General features: G+C 39.6%; 1 protein-coding gene across 4 annotated transcripts in view; it reads left to right on the forward strand.

Moving 5' to 3' along the window:
* Positions 1–3094: 3094 nt before the first annotated feature.
* The window catches only part of dip2a (disco-interacting protein 2 homolog A), a gene marked incomplete at its 3' end in the record, with an annotated part of 170686 nt that continues 146223 nt past the window's right edge, over positions 3095–27557 (forward strand). For 3 of the 4 annotated variants that reach the window (XM_084422196.1, XM_084422197.1, XM_084422198.1), the window contains exon 1: positions 3428–3637. In XM_084422196.1, the coding sequence (XP_084278322.1) occupies positions 3520–3637 (118 nt within the window). In that variant the 5' untranslated portion in view covers positions 3428–3519. Of the gene's footprint in view, positions 3638–27557 lie in introns of all 4 variants that reach the window. The other variant, XM_084422195.1, reaches the window with a different exon arrangement.

The raw sequence follows: 27557 nt of genomic DNA on the forward strand, positions 1-27557 counted from the left end.
TACATGGTTAAGATGTAAACTGTGTCAGTAGGGGATGATCTTTAATATTCAATCCTGTTACCATCATAAACTCTATCATAATTACATGGTTAAGGTGTAAACTGTGTCAGTACGGGATGATCTTTAATATTCAATACTGTTACCATCATTAACTCTCATAATTACATAGTTAAGATGTAAACTGTCAGTAGAGGATGATCATTAATATTCAATCCTGTCACCATCATAAACTCTATCATAATTAGATAGTTAAGGTGTAAACTGTGTCAGTAGGGGATGATCTTTAATATTCAATCCTGTCACCATCATAAACTCTCATAATTACATAGTTAAGATGTAAACTGTGTCAGTAGAGGATGATCTTTAATATGTAACCCTGTTACCATCATAAACTCTCATAATTACATAGTTAAGATGTAAACAGTCAGTAAAGGATGATCATTAATATTCAATCCTGTCACCATCATAAACTCTATCATAATTACATAGTTAAGATGTAAACTGTGTCAGTAGGGGATGATCTTTAATATTCAACCCTGTTACCATCATAAATTCTGTTATAATTAAATGGTTAAGATGTAAACTGTGTCAGTAGGGGATTATCATTAATATTCAATCCTGTCACCATCATAAACTATCATAATTACATAGTTAAGATGTAAACTGTGTCAGTAGGGGATGATCTTTAATATGTAACCCTGGGCTGTTACCATTATAAACTCTATCATAATTACATGGTTAAGGTGTAAACTGTGTCAGTAGGGGATGATCTTTAATATTCAACCCTGTTACCATCATAAACTCTATCATAATTACATAGTTAAGATGTAAACTGTGTCAGTAGGGGATGATCTTTAATATGTAACCCTGTTACCATCATAAACTCTATCATAATTACATGGTTAAGGTGTAAACTGTGTCAGTAGGGGATGATCTTTAATATTCAACCCTCTGTTACCATCATAAACTCTATCATAATTACATAGTTAAGGTGTAAACTGTAGAGGATTATCTTTAATATTCAACCCTGTTACCATCATAAACTCTGTTATAATTACATAGTTAAGATGTAAACTGTGTCAGTAGGGGATGATCTTTAATATTCAACCCTGTTACCATCATAAATTCTGTTATTACATGGTTAAGATGTAAACTGTGTCAGTAGGGGATGATCTTAATATTCAATCCTGTTACCATCATAAACTCTATCATAATTACATGGTTAAGATGTAAACTGTGTCAGTAGGGGATGATCTTTAATATTCAATCCTGTTACCATCATAAACTCTATCATAATTAGATAGTTAAGGTGTAAACTGTGTCAGTAGGGGATGATCTTTAATATTCAATCCTGTCACCATCATAAACTCTCATAATTACATAGTTAAGATGTAAACTGTCAGTAAAGGATGATCATTAATATTCAATCCTGTCACCATCATAAACTCTATCATAATTACATAGTTAAGATGTAAACTGTGTCAGTAGGGGATGATCTTTAATATTCAACCCTGTTACCATCATACATTCTGTTATAATTAAATGGTTAAGATGTAAACTGTGTCAGTAGGGGATGATGTTTAATATTCAACCCTGTTACCATCATAAACTCTGTTATAATTAAATGGTTAAGATGTAAACTGTGTCAGTAGGGGATGATCTTTAATATTCAATCCTGTTACCATCATAAACTCTCATAATTACATAGTTAAGATGTAAACTGTGTCAGTAGAGGATTATCATTAATATTCAATCCTGTCACCATCATAAACTATCATAATTACATAGTTAAGATGTAAACTGTGTCAGTAGGGGATGATCTTTAATATGTAACCCTGTTACCATCATAAACTCTATCATAATTACATGGTTAAGGTGTAAACTGTGTCAGTAGGGGATGATCTTTAATATTCAATCCTGTTACCATCATAAACTCTGATAATTACAATTAAGATGTAAACTTTGTCAGTAGAGGATTATCATTAATATTCAATCCTGTCACCATCATCAACTATCATAATTACATACAGTAGTTAAGGTGTAAACTGTAGAGGATTATCTTTAATATGTAACCCTGTTACCATCATAAACTCTATAATAATTACATAGTTAAGGAAGGTGTAAACTGTGTCAGTAGAGGATTATCTTTAATATTCAACCCTGTTACCATCATAAACTCTATCATAATTACATAGTTAAGGTGTAAACTGTAGAGGATTATCTTTAATATTCAACCCTGTTACCATCATAAACTCTATCATAATTACATGGTTAAGATGTAAACTGTGTCAGTAGAGGATGATCTTTAATATTCAACCCTGTTACCATGATATAGTACAGCCAGTAGCTTATTATTGAGAAGTGGATATTTGTAGCATCATCACCATGACTTTGAGCATGAAGCTAATATGGTTAAATTAACTAAAATTGCTCACCCTGTTACTGTCACAATGCTGTGTTGTAAACACAAACACAAAGATGAAGGAAAACAGGCAGTCTTTAATAAATCCATCCAGAGAACAGCAATCCAACACAACTTAACCACAGACTGCACATATACTGTAAAAAAAAAAAAAAAAAAAATAATTGTTGAACCAGACCGGATACCAGAAACAAAGGAACTTAGGTACACTGGCAAACAACGAAACACAACTGAACTGAAAGATGAATCAAATGAACAAGCATGACAACAAACTCACCTCAGAAAAACAGTGCAAACTGAAACCCAGTGTAATGGTGTGTGACTGACATTTGAGTTACTATACAGCATGTTCGCTTTTTAAAGGCCATTTCTATGCCTAAGATAACTTTTAGTAGGCTATATATTTGTGATATCACAAATATAGCCTACTAAAAGTTTCCATTTAGCTTAAGTGTCACAATGCATGTTTATAAACATTTGACACATGATATTAAGATATTTGTCTGATCGAATGCGTAAAATGTACTTTATATTGAGGAATGGTCATTCCTCTTTAATTAAAGTAGCCTACACATAATTAAAGTAGCCTACACATTTATTGTTAGTTTGTGCCAGTGCATGTCACTGGTGGTGTGTGTGTGTGTGTGTGTGTGTGTGTGAGAGAGAGAGACAGAGAGTGTGAGTGTGTGTATGTGTGTGTGTGTGTGTGTGTGAGACAGCACTGACTGGAGCTGCTCTGCTGCAATGGCGCTGGCGGCTCGCTGAGGATCGGAGTTGGGCGAGTGTTTTCTCTTTGTTTTACGGAGAATCGCACGGAAATCTTCAGTCATGCTCGGCCACCGGCGCTGAATCCGGCTTAGAGAAGCGTGTGGATCTGATATCTCAACATTTGATCTGCGGTCCGAGTGGAAGGGCTGAGTGCAGCTTACATGCAACCCGCCCCGATACTCCTCACATCTGCATGCGATCCGCGCCCTCTCTCCTTCAGCCGATCCGAGCACAGCGAGTCCTGTGGACCCGGAGCTGTCTGAGCCTGACCCAGCGGCACCTGGACCTGTCTGTCTGACCCATATTCATGATTATTGACCATCATCACTATGGCAGAACGCGGTTCCTCCGGGGTACTGATGATGATGCTGGACCCGGGGATCGCGACGCCTCTCCCGGCGGGGGTGCGAGAGAAGCTGGCGGAGCTGGAGCTGGAGCTCTCCGAGGGTGAGTCTCCTCTCAATATATATATATCAATGCGACAACTCGGGCTTGAGCAGATTTACTGTGAATATGTGCATGCATTGTGACGGACGCGGGCTAGTTGACATGCGTGCCATAGCTTTCCATATGTGCTCTGACATATCTGATCTGTCATGTTTCTGTACACCTATAACAGGGCATCCAGCTGTTATCATGATGATAGGTGTATTCAGATCACAATGACCATTCAATCCCAATAAAAGCAATGCAAGGCAGCGGACTGCTAAAGACAGGGATATGCTGGCTTAATTCAAATACTTTGGCAAACAAGCAGAAACATTAAACGAGCATGCTGTGATTTTAACAAACGCAAGGCTTTTTAATTATGATCCTCGGGTTGTAGACATTGACAACTATGCTGAATGAAATGAGATCTGGATTGTTCCCAGCGATCCAGCTTATCTGGCAATGGAAGTGTCAGACTGGAACAACAGCATGCTTTGCATTTCATGTGTGTCATCATGCGAGTGTGTGCTGCACTTCTGCCCTGAACAGGCTCTGATCACAGACCTGCAGCTTCTCATAGGAAAGACTTCAATCTCTTCCTGAAGATCTTAATACCTTTCCATTCTAACCCACAAGAACTTGACTTGTAAGGAATATCCTTTTAGTTATATTTGTTTAAAATAAAACCACTTAAAGCCATTATGTCGTTATAAACTATAGTAAGATGAGTATAATGTGTTTAAACTGGAGCATGAGTTCAGGAGAGCTGAGTCTGAGCTCATTACACCCGGCCTGGGCTCATCTATGGGGACGGGAATGAGATTTGATGAGTGTTATTTTAATGAAAGTCACAGTAACAGGAGTGTTTTATATGATCATGTTGTCAGAACACTGCTCGTCCACACACTGTTACTCTGTCTTTTAAAAAATTTTATGGAAATTGTTTATGTATAGGGGAGAGCAGGGGCGAAAGTACCATTTTTCATAAAAACATAATTTGAAAAGATGATGTTTTAGACAGAGATATATTTTTGCTGTGGTCAGTCACCCAAAAGTGTGGTCTATCAATACCAGGTGGTATTTTGTAAAAATGTAAAAGGACTTCAGTATAATTTCACTTTGAACTTAAGACTGCTCATGTTACTTTCGACCCCGTCAGTTGGGACGAAAGTAACACACAGGTGGGTCAAAAGTAACACAACAATATACAAGCTAGATTTTTTGTGTTACTCTTGTTTTTTGGGGTTTTTTATTAGCCTAAATATACCTGAGTATATTACCTTGTTAACATGTAACTGCAAACATATTTTTGCCTTTATATTTGCAAAAAAATAGTTAATTTACATTTTCATTTTAAATTTCAGTTTCATCAATGTTTCAAATAACCCAACAGTACAAACTTGAATTGTTTAGAATATTTTTTTTATTGGCAATGTCAGTCTATTTTATAAAATGTGTTTTCAACATGAACAATATGAAAATTAAATTAAATTACCATAATATAAATTCTCAACATAATGTAACAATAGTCATGTTTCCATCAAGCTATTTTTATGCATACATTTAAAATCTGCATAAAAACATCAGGATGGAAACCCTGCAAATGCATAGGTGGAGGTGGAAAAGCTAAGGTATGGCTAAAACCTAAATGTGACTAGGGTAAATGGAAACAGATTGAGTGAAAAAAAAAGGTGACACACAAATCAGCTGATTTAAATGTGAACGCCTTCTCATAAACTGTCTTACTGACCCTCACTCTTGCCATATTCTGTTAGTATAATATGACATAAACATGTTTTAATAAATGCTGCAACACAGAGAAAGTCACCACATTAGCAGCGCGACAAAAGAAACACTTTTTTTCACTATAGCGGGACAAAAGTAACAAGTGTTACTTTCGTCCCGACAGGAACTCCTGACATTTAAACCCAATTTATTTTTATACTGAAAAACTATGACAAGGCAAACTTCAGGATGTGTTACAGCACTTAATAACCTGTAGACTGATCATTACTGTGTGACATGAAACGAAAAACACAACTTGTAATTAGAAAAAAAGTACCGCTTCAGTAATTTACTTATCGAACTCGAATACTGCTTACCGGACCTAACCGCGGGAAACGATGACGAAATCACGTGATATTTGGCAGCTCCGTCAAGGGTTGCGTACTAAACGTGCTGTCATAGGTTGAAATGCTAATATAGTCAGGGCTCTGAGAAAATCGCTTTGTTACTTTCGTCCCGCGTTACTTTCGCCCCGGTTCTCCCCTATTAATTCAGGGGCGTGTACGTTCTGCTGAGTGTTGTTGTTTGAGTATTATTTAACATAATATCAGAATGATTCACAGGATCTGAATGTGAATTGTGGGAATACACACTAAGATTTCATCATTTTTCTAAAAGAAACTAATATTTTGATTTATCAGGGATGCACTAACTTGATCAAAAGTGACGTTACAAAGGATTTCTATTTCAAATAAATACTGAACTTTCATAGAATCCTGAGAAATGTGAAGCGGCACAACTGTTTTCAACACTGATAATAATCATAACTGTTTCTTGAGCATCAAATCCTCATATTAGACTGATTTCTGAAGGATCATGTGACACTGAAGACTGGAGTAATGATGCTGAACATTCAGCTTTGATCACAGGAATAAATTACACTTTATTAAATATTCACATAGAAAACAGCTGTTTTAGATAGAAATAATATTTGACTGTTTTTCCTGTATTTATGATCAAGTAAATGCAGCCACATTAACAGATCTCACTGACCCCAAACTTTCGGATGTTTAGTGTAGATCAGCGCGGGCAGAAGCTGCGAGTTCTGACCCGTATCTGGTGTGATTCGCTGTGGGACGGGCCTAGTTTCTCAGCAGGGAAGTTTCACAAACTGGAAATAGCAGCAGCTCTTCGGCTGAACACCACAACACCTCAAACCCCCAGTGCTGCTTTACTTAGGGAAAAGTCTTGTTTTTGTATAGTGAACAACACAAAGAGCGCAGCGGGATGGCAGAAAACAGCCCCTGTCCACTTCCTGTTTGCGTGTGCATCACTTCCTGTCCTGCACGCCGTCTGATAGCCATTGTTTTCCTTCATCCCTTTATTCACAGACGTCACCACTAGAGCCAGTGATTCACACGGCCGGCTTTCCTGCCGGTATGGAGGCATTAAAGGTTGTAAGACTCAAAGGTGACATTTGATGCCGCTTTCCACAAGATAAAATATAAATCTCTGGTGTCTCCAGAATGTGTCTGTGAAATTTCAGCTCAAAATCCCCCAGATCATTTATTATAGCTTGTCAAATTTGCCCCTTTTTGGGTGTGAGCAAAAACACGCTGTTTTTGTGTGTGTCCCTTTAAATGCAAATGAGCTGTTGCTCCGCCTCCGTTCAGAAGAGGGCGGAGCCTTTACACGAGCTTCAGAACTCCAGCAATAACAAAACACACCAATCTCACTCATCCAGAGTCTCAGAATAACCAATAGCGAGAGCAGCTTTACAGAGACTCAGAGTTTCACTTTTAGACACACCTGGACGTTTCTGAATGCTTAGTGGAGACATGGATGTAGTTGTTGAGTTACATTGATCATCTCATCGTCATGTTTAACTTTTACACAAGTTGGTCTTTAAGACAGCGGTGACATGTTTTGGTCAATAGTGTTCAGTGCTCGTCTGTGCTCAACGACAGAACAGTTTCATGCTTTACTCGAACTTTAGCCATTGCGCTAGAACTGGTCACTGTTGTCGCTTGTGAAAGCAAATGACGGTAATATTATAATAAGATCCTCTTTCTACGTCAGAAGGGGAGTGAAATCTGATCAGCTTATTTTATGACGTGTTTGCAGAGAAAGGCTCAACAAAACAAAGTTACTGGGTTTCACTGTTCATGTTTTCTGGGTTGGTAGAAGCACTGGAGACCCGATTATAGCACTGAAACACAGGACAAGTCAGATTTTCATCATATGTACCCTTTGAGTAAACTTGAAGTAAGGCGTCAGTAACAAAAACGGCCATTCCTTTAGTCTTGAGCAGAAAGCAGTGAAAGGAAAGTTGGCCATCCCGTAGAGGATCCAGCATCATACTGGTTTCAGGACACTGCTTCAGTGTTATTCTGGCTCACCGCAGGAATCAGTCAGTCCAGGACGCTCTCTGCAGTGTTTCTGAGCATTGATGTGCTGGTAATGACCGTGATGAAGGATGCATGTCAAACTGCACTGCATTGTTAGCTACGCTTAGCTATAATAGATGTGTGTGTCTCGAGGGACGGCTGATGTTCAGGCGTATGAATAGCTTCAGTGTAAATCATTCACGTGTTTGACTGAGATGTTTCGCAGTATATTGGCAGCAGGGCTTTAACACAGGCCTGTTTGCTCATCAGATACTGTGGTTTTCCACAGTTACTCGCCACTCAGCATTTCCACTGGCCACAATTCTGACATCGATACCATGGGGGAAAACTGCCATATATCTATGTTTAATATTATCACATGCTTTGTCAGCAGGATTATTAGGCTGCTGTCACTTTAAGACCTGACGCACGGATCCAGTATACAGTTACTCATGGGTTTTCTTTCTCAGCTGTTCACATTCACTTAAAGAGAGAGAGAGAGAGAGATGAGAGAGAGAGAGAGATAGAGAGAGAGATGAGAGAGAGAGAGAGAGAGAGAGAGAGAGAGAGATGAGAGAGAGATAGAGAGAGATGAGAGAGTGAGTGAGTGAGTGAGTGAGAGCGAGAGCGAGAGAGAGAGAGAAGAGAGAGAGATTGAGTGAGTGAGTGAGTGAGCGAGAGAGAGAGAGAGAGAGAGAGAGCTGCTGGTATCGTGTATCTATTCTGCGGAAAATATTGGAGCGTTTCAGATATTTCAGTATTGATATGTATCAAAAAATCTATATTTTTGACAACACTACATTGCACTTAGTTTATTATGTCAGATGCCTTTTTAAAAGACTACAATTGAAAAACGTATATAAAATTCAACCCGCCAAAGTGTCTAGTAGGAGTGAATGTACACGCCACTGCTGAAACACACACACACACACACACACACACACATTTGGTGTGTTGACGGGTGTTAATGTCAAGCCCTGCTTAAAACGCTTCACCAAAGACTCTTCTAAATCCCTGTGGGAGAAATGGATGGAGAAACCCCAGTGGGAAAGTGTTCGGCACTGATGCACTCTATACGCACTCTATATGCACTCTATACTCACTCTATAGTCACTCTATAGTCACTCTATAGTCACTCTATATTCACTCTATAGTCACTCTATACGCACTCTATACTCACTCTATACTCACTCTATACGCACTCTATACACACTCTATACTCACTCTATACTCACTCTATAGTCACTCTATACGCACTCTATATGCACTCTATACTCACTCTATACTCACTCTATAGTCACTCTATAGTCACTCTATAGTCACTCTATATTCACTCTATAGTCACTCTATTCGCACTCTATACTCACTCTATACTCACTCTATACGCACTCTATACGCACTCTATACTCACTCTATACTCACTCTATAGTCACTCTCTATACTCACTCTATACTCACTCTATACGCACTCTACGCACTCTATACTCACTCTATACTCACTCTATAGTCACTCTCTATACTCACTCTATACTCACTCTATACTCACTCTATAGTCACTCTATACTCACTCTATAGTCACTCTATAGTCACTCTATATTCACTCTATACTCACTCTATACTCACTCTATAGTCACTCTCTATACTCACTCTATACTCACTCTATACTCACTCTATAGTCACTCTATAGTCACTCTATATTCACTCTATACTCACTCTATAGTCACTCTATAGTCACTCTATACTCACTCTATAGTCACTCTATACTCACTCTATAGTCACTCTATACTCACTCTATACTCACTCTATAGTCACTCTATACTCACTCTATACTCACTCTATAGTCACTCTATACTCACTCTATAGTCACTCTATATTCACTCTATACTCACTCTATACTCACTCTATAGTCACTCTATACTCACTCTATACTCACTCTATAGTCACTCTATACTCACTCTCACTCTATACTCACTCTATAGTCACTCTATAGTCACTCTATACTCACTCTATACTCACTCTATACTCACTCTATACTCATTTACTGTAGACCGGTGACTGGAGATTGTCTTTGTTTTTTCTTTCAGTTATGCTTTGATATGTGAGAATGTTGGGTATGTTTGGGTATTGCTAAATGAGATTTTAATTGCAATGCATTACACCCTGTGTGCCATTCCAGAACCACTGTGATTGTGCAATTTTTCTGTAGTTTCTGCTAAAGATACACGACGCTCCCCTGACAAGTGTTTTCCCAGAGTCTGTCACAGAGACAGGTGTGATTTCAAGACAGCTCTTTCAGTGATATCTGTCCGATACAGACTGTAAATATATGATATTACAGAAACAATTGCATACAACTGAGCTGAACTATGAAGCTGCATTGATACAATCTGTATTGTAAAAAGCACTATATTAAAGGATTAGGTCACCCCAAAATGAACATTTCCTAATAATTTACTCACCTCAATGCCATCCAAGATATCCATGTCTTTCTTTCCTCAGTGGGAGAGAAATTGTGTTTTTTGAGGAAAACATTTCTGGATTTTTCTTCTAACAATGGACTTCATTGGTTGCCATCGTTGGAAATCAGTCCAAATCAATGCAGTTTCAAAAGTCTTTGGAGTGTTTAAACGGGCTGTACGCGATCACAGCTGAAGAAGAGGTTGTTATCTAGCGAAACGATAGGTCATTGTCAATTTTTTAAAATAATTAATAGACTTTTTAACAAACGGACAGGGAACTACGTCATCACGTTGAAAGGTCACGCTGGCGCCGGCAATACTATTTGAACTACTATTCATATTCATCAGAATGTTATTCATATACTATTCATATTCATATTCACTGAATACTATTACTATATATATAATGGCAAACAATACTATTTGAACTATCCTCCTACGCACGGTCGCATTATAAACAGTGGGGCGGTACTTCTGCCGGCGCCGGCGTGACCTTTCAACGTGATGATGTAGTTCCCTGTCCGTTTGTTGATCAGCTCAATCCGAACTATTGAAGGTAAAAAGTCTATAAATTATCTTTTTTTTTTTTAAAAGACCTAGATCGTTTCAGCTGTGATCGCGTACAGCCCGTTTAAACACTTCAAAGACTTTTGAAACTGCATTGATTTGGACTTAAAAACTATGGTAACCAATGAAGTCCATTGTTAGAAGAAAAATCCAGAAATGTTTTCCTCAAAAAACATAATTTCTCTCCCACTGAGGAAAGAAAGACATGGATATCTTGGATGGCATTGTGGTGAGTAAATTATTAGGAAATGTTCATTTTGGGGTGAACTAATCCTTTAATAAAGGTGACTTGACTTGACAACCCCTGAGATGATCCTGATCTGCTGGCGTGTGTTGCTCTGGAGATCTTCTGCTGCGTGTCCTGCTCTCCTCATGATTAGTCTCTGAGTGTGGAGCTGTTGACCTCGATACGGATCAGCACTGGAGAGATGGGGCGTAAACGAGTGCAAGAAGACAAATCATGTGTATTAACTCCTGCGGCGAGACCCTGCTCGTCCAGATCAGTCATTCTCTCGCTCATCTCTCATCTCTCCATCGCCTGAACCTCTCCGCTCAGAAACACATTACCCGTACAGGATTGCTCAGTGTCTGGACGATGCAGTCCAGCCTGACAACAGTCATGTGATGAGGATCACGAGTCATTTGTCCATCGCTAGTCCCTCTCTCTCTGCTGAAGATGTGTGTGTACAGGAACGGTTGCGGTCACAGTGTTAGTTTGGTCAACAGCTCGACTCATCTGAGGCTGAACGCTTTAGAGAATCTTTTATCTCACTTTTTCATATTCTGTAATCCAGCAACATTTCTGAGCAGCAGAAGGTCTGTTGCCACTGTTATCATCGACACACTCGCTAGTGAACAGCATGAGGCCAAATGGTGAAACTTTTTTTTTCTTTTTTTCCAGGAAACATTTCGCTGCTCGTCTATATATAACGTTGTTATTGCTGGTTAGTCTTTCTTTGTCCATGGTCAACAACGTCAAAGTCATATTCCCATCTTGTTGCCATATTTGTGGTCTGACCAAAGTTCTCTCTGTCCAGCTGTACTGAGGATGTTTCTTCAGGAACACACACACACACACCACTGAGTGAGAATCAAGAGTGACCAAAGAAGTGCAGAATTGTGACGAATGTTGCTGTATTGTAGAGTGATTCAGTCGCATTGCTAAACATCAGACCTGTATCTGATTCACATGTGGAGGTGTCCCAAATCAGGCTCGAAAAGATCAGATTCTGTGTGTTTTGTGCCGTTCACACTGTTATATGAGCAAAAATTTGGGCCACTTTTGCCTGCAGTGTGAACTAACTCTTCATTTAAGCTTCTGAACTCCTGATACGCCTCCATTTTCTTCCGGGAACGAACACGTCACAATATTCCTCATTTAAATAATTCATGCGCAGAATAAAGGGGCGGGGCCTGGTTGAGTTCGTTAGTAGTGTGTTAAACTGGCGGTTATGGTAAGGGACGGGACATTTCCCAAACACACTCTCGACCAATCACAACACACTGATCCAGCCAACCAATCAGAGCACAGTGTGCTTTTCAGAAGGAGGGGCTTCATAGAGACAGGAACTGAACAGAGCATTACAGACAGACTGGGAAGAGAGGAGCTGCAACAATGGAGAATATGAGGGAAATAATCAACATTCAAGCAGGAAAACCTGTTCTAGTAGAGACAAGACTTAAAGGGATAATATGGGCTCTCTAATCACGGCTCTGGATGTGTGTTACTCCTGTGTCTGAGGGGCTTTCTGCGGTCCATCATTAACACAAGGCCAAGATAGAAATAAGAGTTTGTCTGGAGGTTTCCTCGGGCAAATCGCGAGGTTGAATTAAGACGTGTAAAATCACACTATCCTGTGAACGGGGTGGCATAAAGTCTAGGGCTCAAGCAGAGACAACTCAGAAAAATAATGGGTGAAGGATTTACTTTCCTGCCCAAATTGCTATTAAATTTCACAAAAACTTACAAAGACAAAGCAAGTAACAAGCCGAAAAACTGGTATTTCTTTGTAAAACATACTCCAATAGTATTTGTTTTCTTTAAAACTTCAAAAAGATATTAGTTTACAGTGGTCTGTTATTGCTGTGGGAAGTAAAACTCATTGCACTTGGTTGAAGTTGCATTTGGTTCCTAAATCCCAAGTTTTCGGTTGGCAGTGCGCTTGAGGGAAACTCTTCCCTGTCTCCCAGTCTGATTACTGGTCAGGGATGAAAAGGTCAGGAACAATTCTTGGAATACTTTGGCAAGATTCCTGTGATTGTCACTGCGCGCGCGTACCATTCAGAAGTTAGAAACACTTTACAATAAGGTCTCCTCTGTTAACACGAAGCAAAACAATACTTCTGCAGCCCTTATGAATCATAGTTATTATTATTTCAACATTTACTAATACATTTCTACAATCAGAAGTTTGATCTGTTAACAATGGTTAATTCACTGTGACCCAACATGAGCAAACAAAAAACATTCGCAAATGACCTAAGATTAATATTAATGGATATATGGCTAGTAGATCATTTTAGTTAATGCATATGAACAACTGAGACCAGCTGGTAAAGTGTGACTCAATATCTCAGATTTCTGCCAGTAAAGCTGTTGACTGATGCTTGGAAGATGATATATTAGTAAACTCTAGCATTATTTTTCAGCCGTATGATTTTCCCTGCATATGGAAGCAGGTTTTCTAATGCGATGTTGGAAGTTTGACACATCGATGCATGTTTATGTGTTTACAAGTGAACGTTTCACTGTGACGACCGTTGCTTTAATGAGAGGAAATGATTGATAACCACACTAAAACATGCTCAGACAAAAAACCCAAATTGTTTGTTTAATTGACTCATTAAATGAAAAGTTTCTTACGTTTGGCGAGTCCCGCCGGCTGTAAAGAAGTAAAGCTGTTCGTCCTCTGACTCGGAGAATACACTTTCTGAGGCGGTCATACATTTTTAAGCTTGTGCCTGAAAGCATGGGAAGACTGCAGAGTGTTGCTGTGCAGTCGTATAGGTGTGTGTGTGTGTGTGTGTGTGTTTTATGGGCCGTGTTCTGTTTGTTAAAACGGTCTCTCCTCTTTCAAGCGCTCCCCCGCCCCGCCGCATGCCACGCTAGCTCACAGACGCCATGGGTTTCTCTCTCTGATGTTTATTTTTGCCTAACTTCTATTCGTTTCATGCTATAAGATGAAATATCATTCATTTATGAACCGCACTATGTGAAAGCAAATGTTACGGCTGCTTTGGTATATTTTACGCCCACCACATCACATCTCAACATATCGCACTCACTCCTCTTTTTTGTATTTTTGGGCTAGTCATGTTTTATTTAGCGATGTTTCTCTTAGCACAGTCCACCGCTCCGGCTAATGGAGTCACTCGGCGCTTTCAGGAGGACACTGATCGCTTTCTAAAAACCTTTTATTTTGGACAGTTGCCAAATGGATATTGTGGGTTTATTACCGGTTTTCAGGTTTTCACATTATTTGCAGCTCTTTGCATAAATTATATTGACGCACACAAGACAATCGATAAGTTCTTGTAATTGTTACCAGTTGCAAATCATATTGTTAGCATGTTGCTAAGCTTTTACTCTTGTAGGCATATACAATATCACAAAATGATTGGGTTAAATCCTCATTTTTAGATCTAATGAGTCGCGACCACATTAGCAAAACTTATGAGTCTGATGCAGAATTCATGTGATGAGGAATCTGCCTTTAGAGGTCTTCAAATGCCACCGTACAAAGTAAATGTGAACACACACTTAAAACATTATTACAACATTTCATCACGTTGCATTTTGGTTGCTATTATGTAACATCACAGTATAGCACACCTACAAGAATACAATCTAAAAACATTAACACTTTATTAGTAACAGTTTATTTCACAGTGACCTTGTTACATATGTTACATGTACTTACCATATTAAATTAAGTAATTTATGCATAATTACATGCAACTAACCTCAACCAAATCCTAACCTTATAGTAAGTACCTGTTGTTAATTAATATTACCCAGTACTCCAATGTATAATTACACTGTAACACAGACACATTCAAATAAAGTATGTAAAGTTAAAGTAATGTAACCACTTTATTTTACTGTCCTTGTTACATGTGTTACAACACTATATTAATGACAGTAAATTATACATAATTACATGCAGCTTGTCATGAACCCCCGTTTTGTGTTAAAGGACTTTTATTTTGAAGCATGTTTTCTGTTCCTATCCCCCTTTTCCTTGAGCGTGGACGTCTCGCCTGGACTCACAGCAGATTTGTCCTTTACATTTCCAGTCTCTGGTGTTTTTAGTCAAATTAGCATATTTTCCAAGCTGATAATGTAACGTTGGTCTGGTAATGGATATGACAGTGTTGGTGTGTTTGGTCTTGGAGGAATAGATCTGTTAGACTATAGCAGCTCTATACAGGTGGGGCTGGGGAAGGAGGAGGGTTTCTGAAAGAGTCCTGCAACTGCATCAGCCAATGAAGGTTGAGCAGCGATCTCATTGGCTACTGATACAGCAGGACCAATCAGCTGCGCCCTATAGAGAATGATGCGATTGCAAGCAGATTGAGTTGAGGACCGATCAGCCTGCGCCATCTAGCGTAGTTCACCACAGAACTTGTTGGTAAGGTTGTAAAGATAGGCTAGTTGTCTTCACTTGTGTTTGTGAAGCTGTTCCCTGTTTTACTGTCGCCGTCTTCCTCTCCTCTTCCCTGCTCAACTGAAGCACAACTATCCCGAAACCAAAACCTAACCCTAACCTAATCATGTTGTTAATTACTCAATACTTAAATGCTTAATATTTCTTTAGATTTAAATGTATGATTATACTGTTACAGCATAACGAGACCGTTGATTTGTGAAACATTATATTTAGGTTTAAATCTGCACTTTTCAAGTTATCACAACTTTTGCACAACTTACTTCTAAACTAAAACTCTAGTTTTGCTAACTAGATGGGTGACACTGTTCTTTCATCAGCATTGTGCATTATTGAATACAATAAAGCATATCATAATTTCTCTAGGCTTTGGTACAGAGCTGTGTGTGTGTGTGTGTGTGTGTGTGTGTCATTCATCTCTTTAACAGATCTCCTCTGGCTCTTGTGTGTGCGCTCTCTCAGGAGGTGTGTAGTGCGTTCAGGCTCTTGAAGAAGGACTGAGGCGGTGTGTTTTGTAGGGAATTGATTTATTGCTGGCAGGAGTCCATGTGTGTGATTGAAAGCCCATGAGCAGATTGCTAGTGCACATTTTTAATTTGACTCCCAGGATCCTCTGCTCTTTCGGGCTAACTGCTGCTGTCTATGGTGAGACTGAACAAGTGTTTTATAATCAATTCCTTTGATCCCAAGACTACATAAAATAAAACATGTTAAGCTCATTGCTTTTGCCAAGATCCCAAAGCAGAGAGCGAGAATATGTGCAAAATAAGGATGGATGGCTTTTCATCTGTAAAGCTTCACACCCAAAGATTTAAGAGTCTTTTAGGGTGAATCTCATGAAAACATGTCCGGGTCATATTTCACCGGCACAACATTGGTTGGTTGGTCGGCTGGATCACTGTGCTCTGATTGGTCGGCTGGATCAGTGTGTTGTGATTGGTCGGCTGGAGCAGTGTGTTGTGATTGGTCGGTTGGATCAGTGTGTTGTGAACTTGTGATTGGTCGGCTGGATCACTGTGCTCTGATTGGTCGGCTGGAGCAGTGTGTTGTGATTGGTTCGGCTGGATCAGTGTGTTGTGATTGGTCGGCTGGAGCAGTGTGTTGTGATTGGTCAGCTGGATCACTGTGCTCTGATTGGTCGGCTGGAGCAGTGTGTTTTGATTGGTCGGCTGGAGCAGTGTGTTGTGATTGGTTGGCTGGAGCAGTGTGTTGTGATTGGTCGGTTGGATCAGTGTGTTGTGATTGGTCAGCTGGATCACTGTGCTCTGATTGGTCGGCTGGAGCAGTGTGTTTTGATTGGTCGGCTGGAGCAGTGTGTTGTGATTGGCTGGCTGGAGCAGTGTGTTGTGATTGGTCGGTTGGATCAGTGTGTTGTGATTGGTCGAGCGCTTCGAGTGTGTTTGGGAAATGTCCCGCCCCTTACCATAACCACCAGTTTAACACACTACTAACTAACTCACCCAGGCGCCGCCCCTTTATTCTGCGTATGAATTATTTAAATGAGGAATATTCGTTCCCAGAAGAAACTCAAGACTTCAATGGAGGCGTTTCAGGAGTTCAGAAACACTGACGCTGATATAGAGAAGAACTCAGAGCTTTTTCATCCTCAAACAGCAACACTACACACTACAGAAAGATAATCATGGATAAGCGGTCACTCTTAAATGTGACAGGTGTGTATTAAATGTGACAGGTGTGTATTGATAGTGCATGGCTGATAACACTAAAGCTCTGCATGAATGCTGTTTCTCAGGTAGTGTGTGTTTGCGTCAGTGGTTCTGCCACGAGGAAACGAGTGTGTTTGATCTCAGACAGCAGTGATGTCCACTGTCCAGGATCCCTCGATGCCTCCGTCTGTCTGCATGCTGAAGCCACACGCTGTCCTCTGATTGGCCCGCCGAACACACCAATCACAGCCTAGAGCGGTCTGAGCCAGAACTAATCTCATCCAGCAGCTCTAACACTGGACAAATCATGCTGGAGACCAAATTAAAAAACATAAATAATTCTCAAATTACAGTGCTATGCATAAGTTTAGACACCCATACTAAAGTTGACTAAAAAGAGGAATAAAAAATCATCTTTTGGAAACTGAACTTAATGCCTTAATTTAAAAAATTAGGAAAAATCCAACCTTTAAGGACACCAATTTTCTTTGTGAATGAATAATGCATCGTAAATAAATAAATGTTCTTCCTTAAAATACAGGGTGCATAAGTTTGGACACCCCTATGTTAAATTCCCATACAGGCAGGCAGATTTTTATTTTTAAAGGCCAGTTACTTCATGGATCCAGGATACTATGCATCCTGATAAAGTTCCCTTGGCCTTTGGAATTAAAATAGCCCCACATCATCACATAGCCTTCACCATACCTAGAGATTGGCATGGTTTTATTTCAGTTAGCCTAATAGCTAGTTTGATTTGCATTGAGAGATGATCTTATGGAAAGTACCCCATGCCAATCTCTAGGTATGGTGAAGGCTATGTGATGATGTGGGGCTATTTTAATTCCAAAGGCCAAGGGAACTTTATCAGGATGCATAGTATCCTAAAAAAAAAAAAAAAAAAAATACTTAAAAATAAAAATCTGCCTGCCTCTATGGGAATTTAACATAGGGGTGTCCAAACTTATGCACCCTGTATTTTAAGGAAGAACATTTATTTATTTACGATACATTATTCATTCACAAAGAAAATTGGTGTCCTTAAAGGTTGGATTTTTCCTAATTTTTTTAATTAAGGCATAAAGTTCAATTTCCAAAAGATGATTTTTTATTCCTCTTTTTAGTCAACTTTAGCATGGGTGTCTAAACTTATGCATAGCACTGTATATTAATATTAATAAAAATATATATTTTCCTAAAAATGTACATTCATACAAAGTAAAAATTGATTATAAAAGGCCAATATATATTTTCTTTAGATGTAAGATAAAATGTTACTTAGTAGGTCAATATAATATATTTATATTGTTGTTGTACAACTTACGTTCACCATGAACAAAAGCTAAATTAGCTATATGAAAGTAGAATTTTCACTTAAGATTAATTAATTTAGTTTAGCGATTTAGTTTACTCACTTTAAATCCAGACAGGAATGTTCTCTTCAAAAGACTTTAATATTTTTTATAATGTCTTTTTAAAATATGCATCATATTTTCTGTATGTGCTAAAAAACAAACAAATAAATCAGTAAAGCTAGCCAGTGTGTGTTCTGCACAACAATACTCTGGTGTCGAGCCTAAATACTCTTTAAACAAAATGGGTCCTATTTTAACGATCTGAAACTTAAGTATCAAATGCGAAACGCAAGTAACTTTGTGGGCGGGTCTTGGGCGCTGTTGCTATTATACCGGCGGGATAAATGACTCTAGCGCCTGACGCAAATCTAAAATGGGTTGGTCTGAAGTAGCTTCATTACTCATAGGTGTGGTTTGGGCGTAACGTGAAATAAACCAATCAGAGCGTCATCTCACATTCCCTGTAAGAGCAGGCGCACTTGTTCCATGGCGGATTGCTATTATAACGGCGGATTTGCCAGGAGCGGTTCACATCCGAGGAGACCGACGTTCTCGTCAGGGCCGTAAAACACAGAGAAGTGACATTGGGGATGGAGAAACACACTCAAATTAGCTTCGGTTAAACAGGCGTATAATAACTTGGGTAAATGTGTAAGCTAGATGTATGCCTATTTTTATACATCTTCATGGACACAACAATCATTTACCTCGTGTGTTAATATTTTTCCTTGTAATAAATGTATGGTTTTCTAAAAATGAAAACTGCTGCGTCTGTGTGTAGAAAATGCATGCGCGTTGTGCACATGCTACATTGATTATGGCCAAGCATGCGCCCTTAAAATAGCATAATAACATGCGCAACGCGGAATGTCAGCGGCGGAATTGTTTTCTGAAACTTCAAAATAGCACCAGGGAACGTTTGCGCCGGAACACGCCTCCTCTTTTCACTGAACCGCCCCCGGGAGCGCAAGTGTATTCACTAATTTACCGACGTGCGTCTGTGGAGGGAAAAGGCTTTTAGTCCAACTGCACAAAACAAGTTTAAAGCAGAAACCATGATTTTCCATTAGAAAGTGCCAAAGCTACATCAGGGTCGATTGATGGCTTGTCCATCCAATCGAATGAGACACCAAATATTTTTTTGTGGGACAGAAAATAATTCCTGCATACATGACAATACATTTTGCACAAATACATGAACAGAAGAACTACTTGCCTGTGCAAACATGAAGAGAATAAGAAGTAATACGATCCTGGTGGACGAGCGCTGAGCGCTACTGTTTACATGTACTGGTACAGTTTGGTCTCCTGAAACAATTATGCTTGTAGTATTCTGCTAGTCGAGACCTTTTCAACAGTGTATACGACTATCTGTTATGAATGATGCTTCACAGATCACATTTTCAAGTAAAATTCTAGACATATTTAGAAGAAAAAAAAAGTCATTGTTTTGGTGTAACCTAAATATAAATACTAAATAATATTTGTTACGTGAATGAAAGCCTTTTTCAGTGAATCTCATTGTTGTTGTTTTTTCAAGACAACGATAAGATCAAATTGAGAGGAAATATCTCCATCTCCATCTTCTCAGATAAGCCGTGAGAACAAGCCCTAATCTCACATCAGTGAAGAGAGAGCGAGGGATCAGTCGATCAGTTCCCGACGGGCCACTAGTCAGTTAATCGACCGTCGAGATCTGATCGCAGTCATCGTTTTGTTTTCAGCGTCTCAGTATTCCTTACTAGCGTTTCACAACTTCGGCTCCAGTGTGGCCTGTACTAATATAAGACACATGACCTGATCCAGTCGACTAAAGACAATCACCTGACGTTGGTTTATTGTGGACAATAAAACCTGTATTTGTCTTGAGGAGTTTTGAGAGAAAAACATTTGTTATGAACACCGACACATGACCCGTAACCGTTGAGATGTGTCGCTCCTTTCACAGTAAATATTATGCGTAATTGAGGAATGCCCATGTGACTTTGTGTCAGAGGTCAGAGGTCAGCTCCTTGGAGTATTTCACAGATCAGTGTGTCCGAAGCCTTCAGAGGTCTGATGCCTGATCGATCTGTTTCCCTCCATCTCATTAAAGCCAAACAATGCGTCACTCCAGTGGGTTCAGTGTCATGGAGGGTTCAGATCCACACGTTTCTTTGTGGTGGCCGCGTGAGTCTAATCCCCAGCTGAACCGCAGGGATTTATGAAACCTTGCTCCACGCGTGTAATTTCTGGGTGAACGGCCAGCACTTTGCAGGCACTGGGGGGTTTAGTGTCTGAAGTCTTTTCACTGCCCACAAAGAAAACCCATTATCACAGTAAAGGTGCAACACGGCTGGACTCGTGTCCAAATTCAGCTGAGGGATTCGTACTGTCTTACACCAGTCAAAACAAAGGTTAAGGGATGCCACAGATTAGACAAACCATTTATGGTCTCCCGAAGAGCCCATAGACGCTTCTCCTCGGGGGAATCCCCAACGCCATTTTCAAGTGCGTTCAACTTCGTCAAGTGGGCGAGGGAAGATTATCCGGACAGACCCTCGAACACTCGATTTTGACAGAGGGATTGAATGGTTGGCTTTAATGAGATGTTCACTTCAGGCGGATCCATAGACACAACTCTAGTGTTTGATATTAGAGTCATTCTGACATTTAATCGCGAAATACTGTTTTTTTACACTGTTATAGTTTACTGTATTGTTATCATTTTCATTTGTGTAATTTTTTATATTTTCTCCAACAGCCCAAGCACACTTTTGCACCGGGTAGTTATGGGAACTCAGTTATGGGAACTCAGTTATAGGAACTCGCCACCAGGGTGTTTCCCCGAAAACTAATGGTTCCCTTAGGAACATTTTCCTGGTTTCGTTCACACAGCCAGTATGAACTCTGAAGTGACGTAAGACGCACTTGATGTTGTGACTTTTATTTTGACGGCGCTGAGAACGCCAGAGCCTGAGCTCACAGTGCTCACATTCTCTGTGTTCATTAGTTTACGATCTGTCTAATTCGTTATTAGATAGAACTGTTATACATAGAAAGTAGACAGTAATGAAAAGGTATTAGCGTGTGCCGTGTGGTTGATGTCCAGTGTTGCTGAGCAGAAATAATCATGTTTCTCTTGGTCTCCTCAAAGTTGCGTTGGATTTTCTCCTCAGCGTAACGGTTAAGAGGACCATCTATCACTGTTTTACATGTTCGTAGAGTTAGTTTCTGGAGTAAATATATAGGCTATAATCTGTGTGTTTACACAGCTATTTTAAAATGGCGGGTGCTGGTGTTTCGCGTGCGTTCGGCCAATCAGCGCACAGTAACATCACTGTAGTTCCCATAGATATCATATAATAAAGGCTAGATGTCTTACGGCGGAGTCACTTCCGGCATCACCGGCGGCCATCTTGCCACAGGGAAGCTGTGAATTAAGGTGAGTGATCAGCACGCACACAAATCCTCTTATCTCGCTGAAATCTTGACAGATACACAACGGTTTGGTTTCTTACAAACGTTATTAACGTGGCTATAATTCTTTCATATGGAAGTCCATTGTTATAATTATTCATATGTATGCAGTGTCGTAACTACATCTCTGACGTTTATAACAAACCAAACCGTTTGAAAATCGGTTGAAAATTTAGCAAGTTATGGTTATTTAAAAGTGCATGCACCATGTTACGAGTGAGCGAGCACCCTGTGGTAAGATGGCCGCCGTGTGCGGACGTCGACCTCCATTGGCCAGCAGCGCGCACGAGACATCTAGCCTTTATTATATGATATCTATGGTAGTTCCTATAGCGCTGGTTTAGACCCGACTCTGAAGTAGGAGACAAGTTAGTTCCTCCAAAAGGAGTTCCTAGAACTAAAATCGTTCCTAGTTCCTGCGGTGCGAACACGCCGAAAACCGGGAACTTCCGCCAATAGTTCTAGGATCTATGAAAAGGTTCCTCTGGTGCGAAAGCCCCTATACAGGCCTACAGAATGGTGTGTAAAACCAATGTATAAGGAAAACAACTGTAAATAATAATTGCGTGATAAACGTTCCATTTAAACACATTTCAGGGTTCGCCAGTAGTGGGCGCTCGAGCAACGTCACCAATGATGATGAGTGATCGACACGGAGGGAAGTTAGCGGGAAAATGGACTTAAACGCAGCCCGCATCTTTAAAGACCATTGCTTATAAAAACCTAAAGAATCACTTTCCACCCTAAACAACCTTTGCAAAGATTCCGTGGATGTTAAAGGATCTTCATGGAACCATCGATGCCAATAAAGAAGCTTTATTGTTTAGAGTGTACTCGTATATCTGAGTGCATCTGAATCTGTTTCATCATAAGAGTGCCTGGAATTCATAACATTCTCCCTCTGATTAATGTGTAAAAACAGCATGTTTCTCCAGGCACAAACGCTGTTATGAGGAGGTCTGATTAGGCGCCGGAAATGCTTTGAATTGCTCTTTCCAGCACAATGCAAAGGTACATTAGTGTTGTGTGAACCGGGACGCCTCTGCTGGTTCTCAATAATTAACCATTAATTTACATTCCCTGAGTTCTTTCAAGACACATTCTTTCCATTAATAAATTTGAAGCTCGGATAGAAATAGACCGAGACCCCCCATTTGAAAAACATAATGTTCTCCATACATGCCTGATTTCAACTGAAAGGGAAAGTCATCTATGGAGCTTCATGATGGACGACGCACTTTTTTGGGCTTCAAAATCTCGACCTCCATTCACTCATTATAAAGCTTGGAAGAGCCAGGACATTTTTTTTTATATAACTCTGATTGTATTCGTCTGAAGGAAGAATGTCATATACACCGAGGATGGCTTGAGGGCGAGGAAATCATGGGCTAATGTTCATTTTTGGGTGAACTGTCCCTTTAATAGGCTGATGCAGAATAATATTTACTACAATATGACTACAAACATTAGTCACTCATATAGTTCCATATAAATGCCTGGAAAATAATGAACATGTACAACAATGATGAATAAATACTTTCAAATTAATATAAATAGTAAAAATAAAGTATATTAAATAATGTGATCAAGATTTTTACATAAAAAAACATCCTAATTTAGCTATAACTTCCAAATTAGGATGTTTTTTTAATGTAAAAACCTTGATAACATTATTTAATATACTTTATTATTTAAATTTTAAAGCATTTGTTTAAGCTACTTTCTATCCTGTTTTTGGGCCTCTCTTTCGAACACTCTGTTTTGATAGGCGTGTCACATTTAAGCAGTGGTGGAGGAAGTACTGAATCTCAGTACTTAAGTAAAAGTACAAATAACCAGAGACATATTTACTTTAGTAAAAGTAAAAGTACCACAATGAAAACCCTACTTAAGTAAAAAGTAAAAAGTACCTGATTTTAAATGTACTTTAAGTATTAAAAGTAAAAGTACTTTCATAACAATTTATTCTCTTAATGTCTATATTCTAATAATTAGGGCTGTAACAATATGCAATATGAAACCGAAATCGCGACACTCGGATCCACGAACCTGTGTCGCGGTGTGAGTGCGAGAAGGCAGAATCGCGACACACCCCTTATTTGAAGTTAACATTATACAATACGTAGACCTGGATAAATTAAATTCTTTAAAATTGGGCAATCCCAGCGTTATGGTCGTGACAATTGCAGTAAAAACTTGAAATGTAAATTCTCAAATACCAATTGAAACTGTTTATATATCCATATATGGATTATATATAGAGTATAGGCTACTCCCTTAATAAAGAAGTCCAGACATTAGAAAAATACTAGTCTACTACAGACACATGCGTTTTATATTTTAATATGAGGGAAATATAAATCCGTAACGGACGTGACACAAAAAAAATCTTTAACTTTTAGGTGGCAAAATATTTTTTTGTAATTCTGTGAATTTCACTGTGCAAACCAAAAGTAATAGGCTACCCACCGGATGAAGAACATATCACAGACCATATCATATTCATTTTATTTTTGTGTTCACATTTATGAGGAAAAAACAATGTTATGGACGTGTCAGTTCTCCGTTACGCACGTGAGCGCTCTGAAAGCAGCACTAAAATACTGCTTTAAAACGTTCACAGAGACCTCAAAAGCCCTTCTTTAAAGTGAATTTCGTTTCGTATTAATTGTATCTTAATTTTAATCAATATTTCATTCATGTTTCATGGATTTAATAAATAAGTAAATATAGCAGAAAATAGATCAGGACACGGAGGCGCGGGCGCGTGAACTGGTGAAACTCATGAACCGAAACTCAGGTCTGTGAGGCAAGTACAGACCTGAGTTTCGGTTCATGAGTTTCACCAGTTCACGCGCCCGCGTGAATATATATATAGATATATATATATATAGATATATATATAGAAAACTTGAAATGTGTACTTTTAAACAGAACAATTCAAAACGAAAGAAAACAGACTGTTTTCTGCATGTAATCCGTATGAAATGTGCATTTCTCTCTGGCGCGTTCACTGCAAAGATCGCGCGTCAGCATCAATTAAAATGTCTCCTTGTTATATTTTACATATTCATAATCATTACTTTTGCCAGTTCTTTGTGACAGCTTTATTGGCAGCGCCACAGTTGCATGTTACATGAACGCGTCAGCACCGAAAACATGGAGATTTTTTTCAATCCCTGTTTTGGCAAGGGGAAAAACTGATCAGAAAATGTAACGAAAATGTAACGAAACGTTGTAGAAATGTAGTGGAGTAGAAAGTATAATAATTGCTGCAAAAAGTAACGAAGTAAAAGTCAAAAGTATGCACTACTGATTCTATTAAGTAAAGTACAGATACGTGAAAAATGTACTTAAGTAAAGTAACGAAGTATTTTTACTTCGTTACATTCCACCACTGCATTTAAGACTTGGAAATAGACGCCCACTGCTACGATTGGGTAACAGTTCTGCATTTTTAAATAATCTTTTCTGTCTGGAAACTCTAAACTATGTCATTTGAATCAATTGGATTACAAATACTTTGAAAACAAGCAAAGGAAAAAGCCTGACTGAAGTGTTCCTCTGAGTGTTAGCATGAGGTGCTAGTGTGCGGGCGTGTGTTTCGGTGAGGGCTCTTGGGTGGGTGAGGTCTGTATTTAAGGACCGGACAGGAGGCTCACGCAAAACAAATAGGCAGAAAATCCATGGAATGTGTCCCTGTCCAATCAGAGCAACCGGACAAAGTCCTCTCTTATTATACGGCACGAGAGCGGAAGGTTGTCTAGCTGTGAACCTTTCAAAGCATCGGCACGTTTTCTTTCTGCAGTGTCCCTGTTTAACATCGCTTGAAGAAAAGGAGGATGAGAGCGCAGCCGTGACCTTAGTGCTGTTTGAGTTTCAGAACAGAAAAACTCAGCTTGGCAAACGCATCGCACATACCAGGGAGAAACATTCTTCATCTTCCCTGGAGAGAGTCAGTGGAGCCAGAGGCTCTTTGTGTTTTATAAAACACATTTCTGCCCTCAGGATGAAGATCCAGGCTGTGTTGAGGGGATCTGGATTCCCTGGGTGTTGGGAGATTGAATTGAGGGATGAGAGCTCAAAAAAAGAAGAAAAGAGGGAAGAGGAGGGGAGAGATAGAGGTTGATGTTAGAAGATGAGCCAAAAGCTTGTGAAAGTATTTACAGTCAGAGCCAGTCAGCTTAATAACGGAATTTTTTTTATTTATTAAAGCAGCAAGACCATTTTAAGACTATTACTTAGGACAACATGAAATCAGTATTTACTGAATTTGCTAAAAAGTTTCACACGCCACACTGATTCACACATCTCACTGATTCACACACCACACTGATTCACACATCTCACTGATTCACACACCACACTGATTCACACATCTCACTGATTCACACATCTCACTGATTCACACACCACACTGATTCACACACCACACTGATTCACACATCTCACTGATTCACACATCTCACTGATTCGCCTCACTGATTCACACACCACACTGATTCACACATCTCACTGATTCACCTCACTGATTCACACACCACACTGATTCACAGACCACACTGATTCACCTCACTGATTCACACACCACACTGATTCACACATCTCACTGATTCACCTCACTGATTCACACACCACACTGATTCACAAATCTCACTGATTCACCTCACTGATTCACACATCTCACTGATTCACCTCACTGATTCACACACCACACTGATTCACACACCACACTGATTCACACATCTCACTGATTCACCTCACTGATTCACACACCACACTGATTCACACACCACACTGATTCACACATCTCACTGATTCACCTCACTGATTCACACATCTCACTGATTCACCTCACTGATTCACACACCACACTGATTCACACACCACACTGATTCACACACCACACTGATTCACACATCTCACTGATTCACCTCACTGATTCACACATCTCACTGATTCACCTCACTGATTCACACACCACACTGATTCACACGCCTCACTGATTCACACATCTCACTGATTCACACACCACACTGATTCACACATCTCACTGATTCACACACCACACTGATTCACACATCTCACTGATTCACACATCTCACTGATTCACACACCACACTGATTCACACACCACACTGATTCACACATCTCACTGATTCACACATCTCACTGATTCGCCTCACTGATTCACACACCACACTGATTCACACATCTCACTGATTCACCTCACTGATTCACACACCACACTGATTCACAGACCACACTGATTCACCTCACTGATTCACACACCACACTGATTCACACATCTCACTGATTCACCTCACTGATTCACACACCACACTGATTCACAAATCTCACTGATTCACCTCACTGATTCACACATCTCACTGATTCACCTCACTGATTCACACACCACACTGATTCACACACCACACTGATTCACACATCTCACTGATTCACCTCACTGATTCACACACCACACTGATTCACACACCACACTGATTCACACATCTCACTGATTCACCTCACTGATTCACACATCTCACTGATTCACCTCACTGATTCACACACCACACTGATTCACAAATCTCACTGATTCACCTCACTGATTCACACATCTCACTGATTCACCTCACTGATTCACACACCA

The sequence above is a fragment of the Rutilus rutilus genome (genome assembly GCF_951802725.1).
Source record: "Rutilus rutilus genome assembly, chromosome: 10".
Lineage (NCBI taxonomy): Eukaryota > Metazoa > Chordata > Actinopteri > Cypriniformes > Leuciscidae > Rutilus > Rutilus rutilus.